We start from the raw sequence: 17291 nt of genomic DNA, 5'->3' as shown, positions 1-17291 counted from the left end.
GAATTCTTCCCCAGGGGTATGGGAAAATAAAGTGAGAAGTGTAGGAAAATGCCATTTGTTCTGCCACAGTGAGGAAGTATAAGAGAAGGTGGTAAAAGTAGAGAACTGAAACTAGAAATTGTTCCTAAGGGAAAGAATTGCTAACCTTCTGTTATTTCAGAACTTTACCATCTTTTAATGAAAATATTTTCTTTATAGGCAGGTCTGTTTAAAAAGCTTATTATCAGTCATCATGTCTTTTTGAAATTTTTTTGTGTTTTTTTTGTTTTGTTTTGGTATTGCTGATTCTGGAATAGGACGACAGCAGATTTTGGATGTAAGTGTCCCTGGAGGTGACCAAGCCCAGTGTTCCTGGATGTGATCTGGTCCTACCCTCCACTTGGAGCAGGGCTAGCTTTGGAGTTGCATCAGGTTGCTGAGGATCAGGTTTTGAACGCCTCCAAGGACAGACAGTCTGTAACCTCTCTGGGCCGCCTGTCCCAGTGCTTCACCCTCCTTGAGGTGAAAAATCCTTGTACTGAAGAGCATACTTACCTTTCCATTTATCCTTCAGAGTAGACAGCTCAAATTTCAGATTTTCCTTTTGTGTGAAGGTATTAGTAATTGCTTTATGTCATCGGTTTCTGTTCACTTCTGGGCAAGACATGTGGCACTAGTAAGAAGAGAGTAGCCTAGCAAACACATCATCTAGAGAGATAAAGGACGAGGAGGAATGTGAGTGTTGTTTCTGACTAAGTATATCAGGGCTGAGAGCAGACACTGAACCTGCTGTGTGGTTCGGCTACCGTGTGCATTCAAGCTGGCCATGAACAAATTTAGCATAAGGTTAGATGGAGGTTGTTAGGTTAGGCAGATAAAGATCAGTTTCTAGACTATTTGTGGTGAGATAGTAGAACTTATTGTTTTAGATGGCGGTTTCAGAAGACAAAGATTAATTACTGTTATTTTTAAAACTTGTTCTTTTGCAGCAGACTTATTCATACTGCATTGTTTGTAAGATTTGGCTGCCAGAAGAGTAACTTTATTTGCTGCAGTGTTGGAGCAGAGAGAAGGCTATTCCTCATCAGGGCTATCTAAGGGCTCCCTTTTTTGCTGAGTGGGAAAGTGCTAATCTTATCATCCTCAGAGCAAACTTATCTGGCTTTTTTTTGCATTGTTATAGTATACATTGAAACCCAGTGGCCACAGGCCAATGTTCAGAGTAAAGTTTACCTTTTTGTTTCAATGCATTTAGTCTGAGGATTAGGGTTACATCTACAGATATTTGGCATGCTTAATATTGAATGATGTATTTGCATGTGTTTTAATTAGCTTAGTGTGTTTGCTGTCTTGTTGCTAACAGTGTAGTGAAGTGTAGTATGGTGTACTAGAAGCATCTGAAGAACACAGCTTGATGTCTAAAGTGTTAGCACTTTACATCAAGACTTTAGCAGAGTTTCAGTATGCCAGATCAAGAAGCAATTCTGAAATTTTTTTTTTTTTCCTGTGAATGCATAATATTTGTTCAGGGTCTGCATTTTGGACCACATAATTTTCTGTGTATTTAAACATGAACTCCCTGGTGTACATATAAACACCCCAGACAAGGTTTTCTGCTGGGCTCCAGATGGGTAGCACAGCCTTGAGTCTGCTGAAGTCCTTCCACGGGAGACTCTGAAGTACAGGTATAGCACTGGGGCCAGTGCTGAATATGCAAAGCACACATGATGTTATCAATCTGCATTCAGATATACAGCTAGGGAAAGGGAAGATACTGGCACACATTTTCATACTGTGACTGAATTGTTAGGTCATTCTCTGAGTGTGTGAGAGATCCGGGCTTTGAGCATTGTTTTTCGCTTCTGACAACAGTATAATGAGAAAGGCATCCACGTCTAAACAGCAGAGACTTCTAGCTGATTGTTGCATTGTAGTCAGTCTGCTGTTTTCTTGCTTTTGTGCCCTGCATCCCCTGGATTTCCCTCTGCACCATGCCCTATTTTCAATTACTCTGCAATGGAGGGAACATGGTATGCTTCCATCAGATGAAAACAGACTTTTTTTTGAGGAAATTTGAAGCTGTGTATGTTCAAATCGCATCTGCCTGGGGGGGAGAATTGTACTGTGGTCTCTCATTTTTCAAGTAGCACATCATCCACAGGTTTTGAGAAGCCTTAACTGTGCTTATTTAAATGTCCTCCATAGAAGAAGGTCTCAGGTCCAAGCAGACCATGGTGTTTGATGAGGAGTGTTTGATTGGGCTTTGAAACAGTGAGTTGCAGTCAGATCTTCTGGGCTGCATTGGTCAAGGCCAGGTTAGAGGGTGCTTTGAGAAACTTCCTCTAGTGGAAACTGTCCCTGTCCATGGCAGGGTCTTTGAAGTAAGTGGCCTTTGAAGTTTACTTCCGATCCAGGCATTTCTGTGGTTCCATGTTGCTTGTGGTTCCGTTTAGCAAAGCAGTCTGCAAGGGCTTCAGTTGGATTCAGTGGTGTAAAGATTGCACATGCTCAAAAACTTTGAAACATCTGTGCTGTCTTGTTTCATAGATGTGTAAACGCTATAGATCATATTTGTGTTGGTAACTAAAATGTAGCAATGATCATCCTTTCCAAAGACTGAAATAAGAAACGTTTTGTAGACCTTGGAGGAAAAAAACTCCCCATGATTCATTACTTTCCTCTGTGGCTCTGGATCCTACAGCAGATCCTGTGCCCAGATGGACATATATTTTCCTATAATCTGAAATGGGGAGACCAAGAAAAAATTTTAAAGACTGAAACCTGTGGAGGAAATTGTTGCATAGGCAGGCTAGCAGGTCACATATTGGCTAGCCACAGTAAGATGAACTTTAAAAAATAGTGGTGTGACATTTTATATATGTGTTCCACAAATACTTAGGTACATATTATGTAAATGTTTAGTGATATTCTGATATAAAGAATTCTCCCTGTGTCTTGTTAATGTGTCTACTTCTGTTAGAACTGCAATAAAATTAGTTTTCAGACACTACATTCAGGTGTGCTGGCTGTTAAAGTGCTCAAGTCTGTGCCCTGAAGCTCCCTTTTACTCTTATGCCTGGAATTTCTTTCATTTATTGAAGGAAGCATGGTGTCTTTTTCCGGGATTTGACTGTCTGGAAGTTTTGATTCCACCTGAAATGGAAAGGTAAAAAGTCTGGATGGGTTGCCACCAAATACTAAGTACCAAATACTCAGATAAAAAAACTGTATTACCAGAGGAGATCCAACAGTGATTTTCCCTCTGTAGTGGTAGGGAAAGTTTCTTAAGTTCCTTGCAATTCTGGCTCTATGGGATGTGAAGATAAAGGATTTTTTGGAATATAATAACACTCGTAAGTCCAACATTTTTGAAAGAGGCTAATGACTTTTCCCCTATTGGCTCCAGAGAAGACATTCGGCTTTGTAGAACACAACTCTTCTGTTAGAATGTCCAGAGAGGATGTATTTGGCTGAGACATGACGGCAGCCTTCAGTTATGCAAAAGGAAGCTGTGAAGGGAAAGAAATGGAAATTTCAGTGACATTTATTAAATCACTGGAAACCTAACTCATTTTAGCTGATTGTTCTGAAATCTGTACAGCAATGGTCCCTAAATACTTGACTCTCAGGGAGGAACACTTATGTTTAACTTCATATCAAAATATCAGAGTAAGAAACTGGTTGAGTGGCACTTGAGAATATTTTATTTATTGCCTTTAAACTGCAGAGACCTTTTGTTTGAGAATATATGTATTGAGCCAAATAAATCCTTCCTTGAAGAGAGGCCAGGGAATGGTGTGAAAGATGATTCAGCATCTAGTGACTAAGTCATGGTTGTGTACTCCTTTATTTTAAACTTCATCCCATTGAACTTGATGATTATGTGCTAAAAAAGTGGAGAGGAGAGGAAGGCTTGACACATGCAGTTAGCTTTTGAGAAGAGAAAAGCAGGAATTATCCAGCATATTCTATGTATGTGTGTGTTATTTTATAGATTTCTTACTGTCCTGATAAGCAGCCTGCCTTGAGAAATTATATCCCTTTTTAAAATATTTTAAAATTTTTTTAGTTTAGATACTTGGCTGTGCTGCTGGATGTTTTGTGTTGCTGAGGCAAGGCAGATTGCAGGAAAATTGCTTTTTAACTATCTTCTCCATTGGGACATTTACTGGTGCTGATTGCTATTTACATACAGAGAATGAGAGAAATAATAATTAATTAACAGCTGGAATTATCTAATTTCAGCTGATTTCTTTGATGGAAGAAATTATATAGCATTTAGCTATTCTTTAGCTCTGCATATGCAATTAAGTAGGTGTCATGGTTTGAGCCTGGCACAGAGCCAGTGCCCCCATGAAAATGCCCTCACCTTGGTGTCTGCTGTGAGATGTGACCAGGAATAAGCAAAACAGGCTCCAGCTTAAACATAAAGAACACTTTATTACCTAAACTACAGGAAAATAGGGAAAAAACTATAAGGAAAAGGAAAAAAAAAATTGAAAACCTTACAAAAAAAACCCACTTTCCTCCTCCCCACTACCTGAATTTCCCAATCTGATACATTCTCCCAAATCACCAACTTCCCAGCCTGGCACCACACTTTAGTATACTCAAACTTCAGTTCATGAAGAGGAGAGGAGTCCTTCTTGTTCCATAGGCTTCCCTTGGAAACACGCTGAAACCTCTGTGCTTCCAATGTCACTCGGCACCGCCCGGAAAGTCCTTTTGCCGCTTGTGACATCTTCCTTCCATGCCCAGTGCTCTCACCACCGTGCATGGACCAGAGCTGCTTTTAGGGTTGTCTTTTAAGGATGCCTTGTCTCACTCCAAAAAGGCACAGTCTCTGCTTTGGGACATCTGTCCCCCCCATATTTTTCCAACCCCCTGGGGCCGAGGGGTCCCCACGATGAACCCTCCTGGTTCTGAGGCACTGCCTCCCCCTAAGTGCAGTCTCTGTGTCACAGGAACAAACTGAGTCCATGGCCACAAGAAAAGTCCAGCCAAAAGGCCACTCCAAGCATCTCTCTCTTCACTCAGCCAGTCTTCTCTACGTCCTTCGGGCCAGGTCCTTGTTTCATCTTATCTCTTATCTCCCTTCTTAGTCAGCTCCGAGGAGGATCAGCATTCTTGCAAGGCCCCAATCATGAAAGAAAGGGGTTAAAAATTTCAGTCTCTGCCTGTCTCAGAACGACGATACTCCCACACGCGCTGCTGCTGCGGCCGGCCGGGCTGCACCCTTCTTCCCCCTTTCTCCTCCTGGGCCGGCTGCTATCACATTCCGTCTCGCCGACTCTCCCTCTCTCTCCCTCCTGGGGGGGGGAAATGTCTGCCCGATGTCTCTTGGGGCTGCTCCTCCACCCTTCCATCCTTGAGGGCCTTCTCACCCCCATCTCTGTCCAGGCCCCGGGCCTACCGCATGGCTGCCCCTCCCCCGCCCAGCAGCAGCGGCTGGACAGGGGAGGGAGATCTGACCTCTTCTCCTCGACGTCCCAAGAGAGCCTCCCAGGGCCAGAGCTCTGCTTTTTAACCCCTGTGTATTCTCGGAGGTGTGTCCAAACTGCACTGGTCACACAAGGTGCCAATATCAAACTCCGAGCATCCATTGGTTTGACCACAGCCTCCCAGAATTCCCACTTCTTCCTGGTCAAACCACCACAGTAGGTAACTGGTGTTTTCAGTGGAAGGCCTAAAATCTTCTGCCAAAAGGATTTTGTAGGTCTGAACTTGAGCTGTATTATTTCTGCAGATGATAATAAATGTCTTTTGATGCTTCCCAGCAAGTAAAATGCTGGGGTTTGTTACTGATGATTTTGATCTGCTTGCTGTGTTTCTTTTTAAGAGCCTGAACAAAGAGAAACTCTTCTCCACCTTGTGATGAAGTTGGACTTGGTTAAGCTTTCCCTGTTCTTGCCAGCCCAGCCTGGAGGGTCATCAGCCTTAGCATTACCTAATGAGGATGGAGCAGCACCCTTAGATTTGGCTTTGCAGATTGGACACTCCAAACTTGTTGAGATCTTTACAAAGTGTGTATAATGCTTTCTTTGCTCTTTTCTATGAAATGGTCTTGTCATTTAAGGGATGTGGGGAGTACTGTTATTTATCTGGAGAGAGTTGCCTATTTTGTGCTGGTTTCTGCTGCTTTTTGCCAGTATTATAATTTTAAATGGTAAATTTGCATTTACAGTTGTAGGAAGTTTATTATTTGTGTCCTTCATTACATTTGAAGTCAATTAATAGTTAAATGATAGAGGACCAGCTGCACCATCAGGTACCTCTCTCAGCACTGTATCAGCTGAATCCTGACACACTAAAAACATGTAAAGACCTTTCTTAAAATATATATAAAGAAATATTTGTGTACAAACAGAACCATAGGAAAGTTCAAGTTTGGACAACAAATAAGGGAGAATTAGCAATGAAGACAGTGCTGCAGTTATGACTCTGTTTTGCCAGAGAGCTGCCACACTGACAAATAACTCAAAAGACAAGTGCTTTCTGGCACCTTTCAGCTGTCTGGAGCTCTGTCTTTACAGTCCTGAGGAGCTGCATGGGGTGTCTTGGGATACCAAATGGTAAGCATCAGACACCCCTTCTTACTCTTGGCTTTTCTTTGCAAATAGAAACACACGAGAATTAGGGTGCATTTTTATTTTGGTATGTGGTTCTTTCAGTTTGGCTCCATGCAGCCTGTAGTTTATGTGAGACTTATCTGTACTTCAGCTTAAAAAAAAGTACATTATGTTATGACTGTCTCATTTACTTGTTATGTTCCAAACAATGTTGTATTCCCTTGAGATACTTTCTGTTTTTCACTCTTGTGGGATAATAAATCTGCTAGCTGCCAGTTGTGTTCTACTGCTATATATGGCAACATTGACAGGAAAAGGTACATTTTTGCTCGTTTACAGCAATAAGGAGAAATAGGTATTGTCACAGCTTGTTCGTTCCGGCTTCTTTAAGTAGTAACTGTCTAGAGCTAACATTGTTTTTTCCCAGTTGATAGCTAGAAGTAGCTCTGTGTTCTTAAGGCTGAAAAGAGTCATTGGTACGTTTTTGTTTGCCCAGCTGTGTTTTCAGTGGCTGTTTCAGATTTTCTGACTCTGGTTTTTGCGGAGGGTGTGTTGGGGTCCTGACGGGCTGTGCCGGAGGCGAGCCGGATGCTCCCTGTGGCAGCGCTCTCATTCTGCCCGTGCAGAGGGCATCTGCTGTGGCTAAAAGGGTTTGTCATTTCAGCTTCCAGGGCAGTCAGTCGCTCGACATTTCAAGAGCGGAGATCAGCGAGGGTGCCTGCATACAGTTTGTTCATTCATCTGGAGCTCTGGCGCTGACGTTCAGTCGCACTGCACAGCACTTGCTGCAGTCAGACATTAAGCTCTTCAGAAAATACTTCTGGGACAGACCTCTTCTTTACCAGGTGACACGGATTTTCTTCATGGTTTCCAGCTGTAGACTTTTCAGGCTGGATTTGTTTGCATTGCCTTTAAATTTAAGCTGCCGTGTCACTGATCGCCAGTATAACTTTATGATTACTGGTTTGGGATTCTACTTTGTGTAGGTGCAGCACTTTGTATGTCTGAAGCTGGAGCATAAGAGGCATTGAGGACTTTGTAAAAGCCTCTTTTGCCTCCTAAGTTGTTTTTCAGTCATGGTGGACTCTAAAGGGAGTATCTTTCCCTGAAATCTGTGTCTTCAATTGCATTGCCATTTTATTCATGTTTGTACTTGAAATATTTAATTTAGTTCCATTCTTCCGGTAGTGTAATGCCTGGGAGCCTTTATCAAGAGCCAACCCTGGTCTGTTATTTTCCGCAGAAATACAGAGTACAGACTTTTTCTATGGAGTTTAGTTTAGTTTTTCTTATTTTAATGTAAAATGTCTGAAGCACTGTTGACTTATGCTTCGGGGCATCTCTTGATTCAGTAAAATAAAGAGAATGCTTGAATGTATAAGTTCTTTAATAGCAATGCAAATGCTTACCTGTATTTTTAGATTGACACTGCACAACATACATAAAACTAGTTAACACACTAAAAGTTGGCTTTTTTTCTGGTCTTGAAATTCAGCTTTTCTTTTCCATTCTTAGCTTTGGGTTTCCTCATTTGGGCACTGATTTTCCTTGTGTTACCTTTATTTCATGCTGCATTTTTTTAAACTTAGAAAATTATTTAGATGTTATGTTTAATACAGAAATTTAAGGCGTGGCGTACTGTAATAGTCCTTATGTATATTCTTACATAACTTCATTATTGAGATTTTGATTTGTTTCCATACAAAAAAGTTACTCTCTGTAGTTGCAGAATCCCTGCAACTTGTGTGTGGCTTTTCCATTAACAATAATGAACTCAAAAGGAAAACCAAAACTATAATCAAGAACGCATTGTTATTTATATGATTGCCTTTTTCTTGCACTCACAAAGTCCTTGTTTTGCATTCAGTCTTTGAAATGGAAAAAGAAAGTGTGGCATGTTAGATAGTCTCAAAGACCCTGAAAAGCTAGAAAATTCTGCATTTGGTATTTTCAGGAAAGAGCCTACTGCCCTGGATTTGTTGGTTTCCCTTTTGCCATTCCTCTAGTTGCAGCAGTCTAGGTTCTGTTGTGGGGACCTTATTCCCCCTCCTGCTTAGCATCAGTGTTGCAGCACTTTGAATCAAGCAGGAATAGACCAGAATAATTGGGAAGATCACATGGTTCATTTAGTTAATTTCTTATAGAAAAGCTGTTGGTTTTAGACTATGTATTATGTCCAAAAGCAAAGATAAAATTAATTTTCCTTCTGTTGCAAACAAGAATTTTGAGCTCTTTGGTTGTATCCAAAGCATTGGGAGGATATTATAAATATTGGGTAGGTATTAGAGATTTCACAGTACATAGTCTTTTAAAAATAGAAATAGAATTTACTGCTGTCCTAGAGTATTCATTTAATCTATAGAAGACTAAGGCTGTACATCTGGTGTCTTGAGACTGTACCAATGACCAACATTGCTACTTTATGCTTGTGTCAGAAAATCATGAGCTGAAGAAAGGGAGCTGTGTCTCAGTTATGGTGGCATGTAGTGTTGGATTTGTGTGAGATGATTGCCTCAGACAGCAGCACATCTATTCATGCAAGAAAAGCATGAATCTTTCCCAAGTACATTCTTCGCTCTTTGCTGTGTCAGTTCTTTCAGTTAAAACAGTAATGGAGAAGTTAAAACAAGCTGCCAGTAAGCTAAAGTCACTTGTATGGGAGCCACGCCTTCATTCAGCAGTTCAAAAAGTGGAAACTCTGTGGCCACTCTAGGCAACAGAGTTGGGGGAGATAGCTGGAATTGCTGAAAAAGAATGTGAAGTTGCAAAATTCTGTGTGACCTCCTTGGGGCAGAGATTGCTGTGTGGTAGTGGTGCCTGCCAGTGGGACGATGTGTTTGGTTCCTTGTGCACCTCCAGTGGAGACCTAGGCAGCAGGAGAAGGTGATCCACGGGCAGTCTGAGCTGAGGCAGGCAGCACAGCCAGTGCAGGGCTCTGCGGGAGGAAGTGAGATCTGGGGACTGATGGATACATTTGAAACGTGTCAGAGTAATAAAAAAAACCAGAATTGGCAAAACGGACTAATCATCCAAAATGATTATGATAGTTTATGGTCATTTAAGTAATTTTTTTTGCCTGGTGATGGACAGATTTAATAGTTTCCCAATTTTCTTTTGACTTTTTCTGCCTGACAGGTGTCCAAGTGGGAAACTGCCTAGCACAGCAAGAGATGAGCAGAGAGAAATGTAACTTGCCCCACTGAGGTGGGACTTCATGGATTTCAAATTAGTTTGGCTGTAGTATTCAGCCCAGGGGCATCCCTGGCTTTTTCTTTTGTTCAGGTTACCATGTCTTTTCTCTGTTTGCAGCTCTTGGTAGTTGGCAAATACACAGACAGTCTACTAGAGGGAAAGACTAGAAGCAAGCAGAGTAGTAGATGAAAGGACACAAAAGAATCCATTCTTTCTTCCTCCCACTTTGTTTTTAATTTCTGAGAGTAATTTCTAAAATAGGAGACTGTATGCAGCCCCCTCTTCCTTTTGAGCAGGAGTTGGTGTGTATCTGAGTGAGGCGCAGCCTGGCCAGAGGCTACAGACACCGGGAGTGGAATGTCTCCTGGCCTCCCAACTGGATCTGTCATGTAGTTAGTGTTTAGTCCCAGTTTATTCTCTTTGTATTACCAATCCCTCAAAATTGCTTGCTTTACAGGATGCTTTTAATGTAAACTAGAATTCTGAATGGAGCTGTTGTGCAAAGCTGTTGTGCTGCTTTTCTCATAGAGAAGAAGGCTGTAAGCACTGAAATGCAAATGGCAAATCTGTTCCTTTAGATCTTTCATGTATTGTAAGCAGGAGGTGACTTCTCTCTGTGGTTAAAAATATTTTATTGGTTTTCCTCTTGAGGGATTGCCGTCAGTTTCCTCTGGAAGGTAGCCAATAAAATATTCTTTGTGGAGTTTCTCTCAGTCATCTTAGTATTGCTCATAACATAAGTGTTTGTCAGTCTTCGATACTGTTCTTGAGTTTTCAGATAAATGTCATGGGCATCAAATACAGTTACTGTAATTTTGATTTTTTTTTATAGAGTATTAATTCAAATGAAGTTGAGACAGTGGAAGGTCCAAAAATGCCCTGCAGTACAACACGCTTTGTAGAAGGTACAGTGTTTTTATTCCATAATGTTGCAATCTTTCAAACCTCTAGAAAGTTGGCACATTATTTATTTATTCAGAAAGATTGTGTTTCATATGGTTTTAGAGACCTGTTAGTATAGAACAGTGGAATAGGTAAGTCATACATTACAAGAGTTCTGTAAATCATGATACTCCCCACCGAGCTTGGTTTACCAATGTCAGACTGAAACTGTTCACAAAATATTATGACGTTTATAGTGACTGGAAAAGCCTTAACTGATTCCATTTTAAGAGCTAGAAAAATGTCAGGTGATTCCAGGAGAGGGCAGTGTTTAACTGAATGAACTCTCCTGCAAATTCCAGTAAAGCTTAATAAGTTAATAAAGATAGGAGCAGAGTAATGATTTGTACGGATAGTTCTGGGATCCGGCCTAGACTTCTTAATGTGGCAAAATCCTCATTTGTTTGCATTAGATGTTCACTATTTTGGTGAGCAGTTTACCTCTGCAAGGATTGTGGAACTGTTCTTGCGGGTGAGAATGCTCTTTCATTACCAAAATACCTCCCTGTGTACCTCAGAGCAAGCAGATCTTAGAGCTGAAGAGAAAATCACAAAAAAGTATCATTCTTCAGCATCAGAAGCATGAGGCTTGGGGATATATGATTCTTAGGAATGAATTAAAAGTTTTTATCAGTTACCCATCAACCTTCCTTGAGGGCAGCAGAAATCTGAGCACCTGCACAAACTGCTGACAGGACCAGGACCTGATGCAGGGAAAGAAAGGACGGGGACTAGTTCGAGGGGCATCAGCAAGTAACTTCAAGTGAATGGGTAAAATAGGGACAAAATCATGAATTTAAATGTATATGCTGGCATTTCTAGTGCTGAAAAATGGCTTTATACCCAGTTTTTCTGTCCATCTTCAGGCAACAAGTATTCTGCCATTAAAAGTTAAATTTGCAGAGAAATAATAAACAGTTGTTAACAGTTACAAGCTACATATCTGTTATTGTGAGTGCAAGTGAGAATTTATTGTATGGGTTTTGTGAATGACCTTGCTGATGCAGTGTGAAAATGCATTTACTCTGGGTGTTCACCTGAGCACTCTACTCTGATCAGGGTGGTCTTTATGCTGCTGCTTGGGGATAGAAAGTGAGTGGCCTTCATTGGCAGTCTATATGTGGCAGTCACTTGACCAGTGTGACTTGTAGGTGGTGATTACTTCTATATTTTCCACAAAAAGCAGCTTTAACTTGGTCTGACTTGCACAAGCAGAGTGCAAACATCAATGGGTATTCATAGCCCAGAGAGAGAGCGAGAGAGTCTCCAGTTCAGGACATCTACTCCCATTTTGGATTCTGATAAGCACCAGAGATATTTGGCATAGCTATATGTGTTTTCAGTGGAAGCTGTATACTTTTGTGCCTTCATGCATCAGAGTTACTTTGCACATGTTTAAAAAAAAAAAATCATTTCAACACCTTGAAAAGCAGTTTGTAAGTATTGTAAGTACATTTTGTAAGTATTCAGGACCAACACAAACAGATTGTAGTAAATATGTTGCATGTTCTATGCTCTGTGATACCTACTTGTAGACAGGAGAAGTCTATAACTACTGTTTGTATGGTGTTAGTCAACAAAGTTTTTTCATCTTCTGGTATTTTAATATTTAATCGGTTACCATATTTCTGCAAGGCAGATTGTTTTCTAACCACCAAGTAAAAAAAATTAAAAATCACTGAATGGTGGTTACTGGTGACTAGTGACTTGTCTTAAAATTTCCATTTGCCAGCACTCAGGAGATCAAAAGAACTTTGTTTCAGATTGAGTTAAAATTGTTGCTGCTGGAAGCAAAATTATATGAAATTATTGTGCTTTTTTACTACTTTCTGAGTTGCATGCACTGAACTCCTTTATAAAATGTCTGCTAAATTCAGGATTTTATTTTGGCAGACTCATGTCATGAAAGTATCCCCCTCAGATTTTAAAACTGCTGCTGTTCCAAGAAGGAGTAGCTACTCGCTCCTAAAGTCAAGATCAGCAGGCCTTTAAAACCCCATGCTATCAGAACCCCTCAGCTGTTAATGAGAGGAGGCTGATATAGCCAACCTCCTCCATTTCTTGTGAAATGCCATCATATGAAAGCAGTGGGTCAGTGTAAGGTGATGCTGCTATCTTGATCTCCAATAGCAACTTAAATTCAAATATATGGAGCGATACATTCTCCTGACAGGATGCAGAACAAAAAGTGAAGTAGGTGGTATTTTGGCTAAATTTGTACTTTGTGCTTTTCTTTTCTCTTTTCTGAGTTTGAAATTCCGTGGCTGTGAGTTGACTGAACACTGTTACTAAGAATATAAGCCAATTGTTGCTACAGTATATATTGTATAGAGAAAATGGCTTTTTATTTCTGACAATTGTGGAACTGAATAATAATAATAATAATAATAATAATGACAAGTGCATGTCAATAATGGAGAAAAATCTTCTCATGGAAACTTTAAAGTAGGTGTCTGCACTTACAGAAGAAATAGTCTGTTCCTACTAGCTGAAAGGTGGTGTCTGGAATGTTTAGTTTGACAGCACCAGGGATTCTGTGTTCTGTGGTTGTGCTGTATTAGAATCCAAGGGGAGATATATTCATGAGTGCTGCAGGAGTTTAATTGAAGAGGGTGGATTAATTCAAAATGAATCACTGTGGTACTGATCAGCATGGACCCAGTCCTAACTCCTGCCAGGGTCCAGGTGCCCTGCCGAGGTCAGGGACAGCAGCTTGCAATGGGCACATAACTGCATCTCAGAACTTGTGTGATTTAGGTAATGGACAGCATTCTTTGAATTGTTTTTTCCCAGATGTATTGATAGAACTCTTTTTTTTAAAAACCTTGAGTGTATACTTTGTTCAATGCCAGTAAAGGTCCCCAGCCTCCATATACCTCAAGGCACCCTATGCTGCCCGCTGAAGCATGCTTAGTTTAACTGTTTGCTTGAGCTGGAGAAATGACGAGGAACTCTGAAAACAGATATGAACCTAGAGTTGAAAGATGCAGTATAAAATGAAGCATATCTACCATGATGACTCTATCTGTATGATTTCAGTATCATTTGATTTTAAAATATGTTTGCTAAACAATAATGTTCCTGGATGCATGAATGAGGCTTGTGTTCATTTACATTCCTGTATCTTTGCTGTTTCACAGTAGTCCTTCAGGCTGCATTTGTGCAAAACTTGAAAAGTGTGGAAGGTGTTTTTTTTGGTGTTGCTGTCTCCTTCTCCACATCCCTTGGAAGAAAATATAAACCAAAACCCAAACAAACAAAAAAAAAGAGCGACAGTGAAGTGAAGATATTTTTTTACTTTTTGGGTTAAAAATGCAAAGTCTGATTTCAGAAAATGCATGACATCCCTGCAGAAGAAAAGCAGAGTTCAGCTGCTCTGTGGCATTGGTGTGAGGCACAGTCCTGGAGCTGTTGATTTTCTGAGTGTGTGGGGGTTAATCAGCCCAAACTTAACCGTGACAATAAAATAGCGCTTGTTGTGCATCCAGCTTGCATGCTGCCCACGGGATCGCTGCTGCGGGGAGATGCATGGGCTGCCCATGTCCATTGTTCTGGCTTGCCTGCGTGCTTCTTGTGTCCCCTTTCCTATCTGAAAAAGGAGAGAGACCCGCAGCAGAAACCGAAGCAGACCCAGACTGAATTTCCTTGTTATGAAAGGCAGCAATCTTTGCTCTTGCAGGTCCTCTGAACTTGGCTTCTGATGAGTTGTCCCAGGATGATACAAAGGTACAGATTTCTCTTTTTACCAATAGCTAAGCTTTATTTAGGGTGAGAAGCAGCAACCTCTGCATGCCTATCTGAGCTAAGAAATAAGATCTAGCCTGCCAGGCAACACTTCCTGCTATTTCTAGGCTGCAGGAGTAGTTATGTATGTAGATTATAATTATTTGAAATAACCTATTATGTAGTTGTGGGTTGGAATGCTGGGTTACAGAAGCAAGCTCTGCTTTTGGACCAGAAAGCTCTTGTGTTTATGGTGAAGCTTAGTGCCTTTAGGGAGCTGGCAGCTGCCAGTTTGGGGTCAGCACCAGACCTACGTCCAGGGTAAGATTCATCCCTCAGACAGCGCGGTTCCTTACATCTGAGGAGTTAGTCTCTGAGGGAGACTTTGTGGGTAGCTGTGAGTCCTTAACAGGATGCAAATGGCAATAATGCTTGATGCAAAAAAATACTGCATGTTCCAATTGTCATCTACTTGGAGGTATCTAAACAGCTTAGGGGAGAGACCAAAATATGTGAGAAATGCCATTACATCTGTGTTTGTGTCAGTTGTACTTGATCTCTAGTCTTATATTCTGCTTTTTATTTATATGTATTTGTTTACAAAACTAGAAAATCTTTGTCTTGGTATTTCTTAAGTACCTTTAAAACAGGAGCTTGATTAGTACCTCCGTGGGCATGACGCTAAAATAGTAATTTAGATTAAGAGAAACAAAATCTGGTCAAACCAGGTAAATCTAGTAAAAGTGATATCCATACCAAGTAACTACTGCTGTTTTGGGTTCTTTTAATAACATTTGAATGTAGTGGAATGTTGCTGAGCTGACATGTTAGGTAATTTTTATAAATGTGGTGACCTCTTTAGGCTTTTTTTGTTTGGTGTCTTGGATTTTTTAAATTTTTATTGCCAGCTGTGAGGGAGATTGACCATTTGTTTGGAACTCACATTTTGGAATTGTAATCTATGACATCTCAGAACTAAATGTGCAGCATGCACACATTTTGGAGTCTATCCTGAAAGTGTGTGTTGGAGCACAGTGTTGCAGCTCATGAGTCTTGCTGGGGGGGAAAGATTCTGGTCCCATACTGATTGTGTCTTGTTTTGATCTAGCAGAAAGAATATAATGAACCTCTAATTAGTGAATTGAACTGTGACATTTCTATAGGTATGAACAGCTCAGGCATTAGAAATATTTCTAATCTTAGAATATATTGCTGTTTTCTCCATAGCACTGTATATTGGCTATAAGCCAATAAACTTTGTAAGAGGCTGAAAATCAAGTTTGCATAAGAAGTAAGATATGATTTGTTCTCTTCTTTGATTATGGTTAGGATTTGAGTCCTTGGAGTTCATTTGCATGTGGAAGTAGCATGCTGTATCAATTGCATTTATGAGAATGCCTAAATTGAATAGTACTTGAACTGAACTATGAAGGCCTGTAGCAAAGTTTGCAACTAAGCATAAATACAGTACAGTGTTTGTCTTCAGAAATATAGCTCACTTTTTCTGTTTCTAGCCTTTCCAAGACTCTGGGGTTCCTTCTAAAGAAAATGAAGATAGTGTCTTGGTGGCCTTAGAAAGAAAGAATTAAAAATTTTTACTTCCCGAAAACTGCTGATAGGAAGTGTTATGTCAGCTACACACAAGACAGTTTCTTGTAAAGATGTGAAGGTAATTGACATTGCAGAGTAACTTGCTGAAAATCAGCCAGTTGTATCTATGTCAAAGAGGGAAACTCTTTTGTCCCTGGCTTACATAGATGGTGCATCCAACAGTACTGTGATACCAGGACTTTTCAGTAATGTGTTAGGTGTTGTAGGAGCAACCACCTTGAAAATAATATCTGATGGAGAAAACATATGTGACTGAAGCCATATATGTGACTGAAGGCAAAATAAAGGCTGTAGAAATATTTAAATGACACAGCGAGTTGTAGGCCTGGTAGGATAATATAACCAGCTGTGCTAGACAGCACATTTATAGGCTGAAACTCCACTGGAAAGGTTTTTTCGAGCCTTGTGGAAAGCTACAAGAGCAATAGACAAACATGGGCTCTTGGAAAGCACAGCAAGTTGGAAACTATAATAAAATAAAAAATACAACTAAGCTCTGCAAGTGGGAGCTGCCACTCTGATGTCACTAGCCTGTGGTCCCGTGCTGAGCTCAGAAAGAGCAGCCCAAATGGAGGCATTCTGTGTGCAGATTTTGGTGCTGCAAAGTGAAGATTCACTTGGTGTGTGCCGAAAGGAAGGGGATAGATGTGCATGCATAGGGGGGATATATGTTGGAGGGAAATGAGCTGACATAAACTCAGAGACAGTTCTAAGATAAGAAGCTGGCAGAGTGTTTTATTACCTCTCACTAAATCAGCATTTAGTTATCTATTGTTTTAGTAACAGTTATGCCAAATATCTGTACATCAACTATTTGATGATGATTTTCTCACTGTCCCATACAGGGAATACGAGAGCACCATGAAGGATTTAGGACTAGCAGCAAAAGCCCTAATATTCACAGTCATTCTAATTTTAGTACTTTTGAGAATAGGACACCGTACCACTCTTTGCCTTGCTCAAAAATGCAAGGTATGTGTGATGTTAGTGCCCATGGGTTCAAATCTGTTTTGTCAAGCAAGACCAAAGTATTGGACTGTATCTCAGTGTAGGAGTGTGTGGAGCCACTGGGGAGTGATTATGGTTTGCTAATATGAAAGCCACATTTGCTCTGGTCTCTGTTCCAGCTATACCATCTGGACAGAACATGAAGTAATTTAGAAGCTGACAAAGTACAAGTTCTCCACCCTGAAATGATAGCTGATATTTCTTTTTCTTACTTCTGAAATGCTTTTTCCTTCTAAGGCATCATTTGCACAGAATTGCTTGTGACAG

The 17291-nt window shown here is 40.5% G+C and overlaps 1 protein-coding gene across 9 annotated transcripts in view; it reads left to right on the top strand.

Moving 5' to 3' along the window:
* The window catches only part of ARHGEF28 (Rho guanine nucleotide exchange factor 28), a 128588-nt gene that overhangs the window by 38235 nt on the left and 73062 nt on the right, over nucleotides 1–17291 (top strand). For 2 of the 9 annotated variants that reach the window (XM_074533318.1, XM_074533317.1), the window contains 3 exons: nucleotides 5819–6002; nucleotides 7213–7393; nucleotides 10573–10645. The exons of 3 other annotated variants lie outside the window; for them this stretch is intronic. In XM_074533318.1, coding sequence (XP_074389419.1) covers nucleotides 5854–6002; nucleotides 7213–7393; nucleotides 10573–10645 — 403 coding nt within the window. In that variant the 5' untranslated portion in view covers nucleotides 5819–5853. Of the gene's footprint in view, nucleotides 1–5818; nucleotides 6003–6966; nucleotides 7394–10572; nucleotides 10646–14361; nucleotides 14409–17291 lie in introns of those variants that run through there. 4 more of the 9 variants (XM_026794338.2, XM_074533321.1, XM_074533323.1 and 1 more) reach the window with 3 other exon arrangements.

This window comes from Zonotrichia albicollis, chromosome Z, assembly GCF_047830755.1.
Source record: "Zonotrichia albicollis isolate bZonAlb1 chromosome Z, bZonAlb1.hap1, whole genome shotgun sequence".
Taxonomy (NCBI): Eukaryota; Metazoa; Chordata; class Aves; order Passeriformes; family Passerellidae; genus Zonotrichia; species Zonotrichia albicollis.
This window is presented reverse-complemented; position numbering and strand designations above follow the sequence as displayed.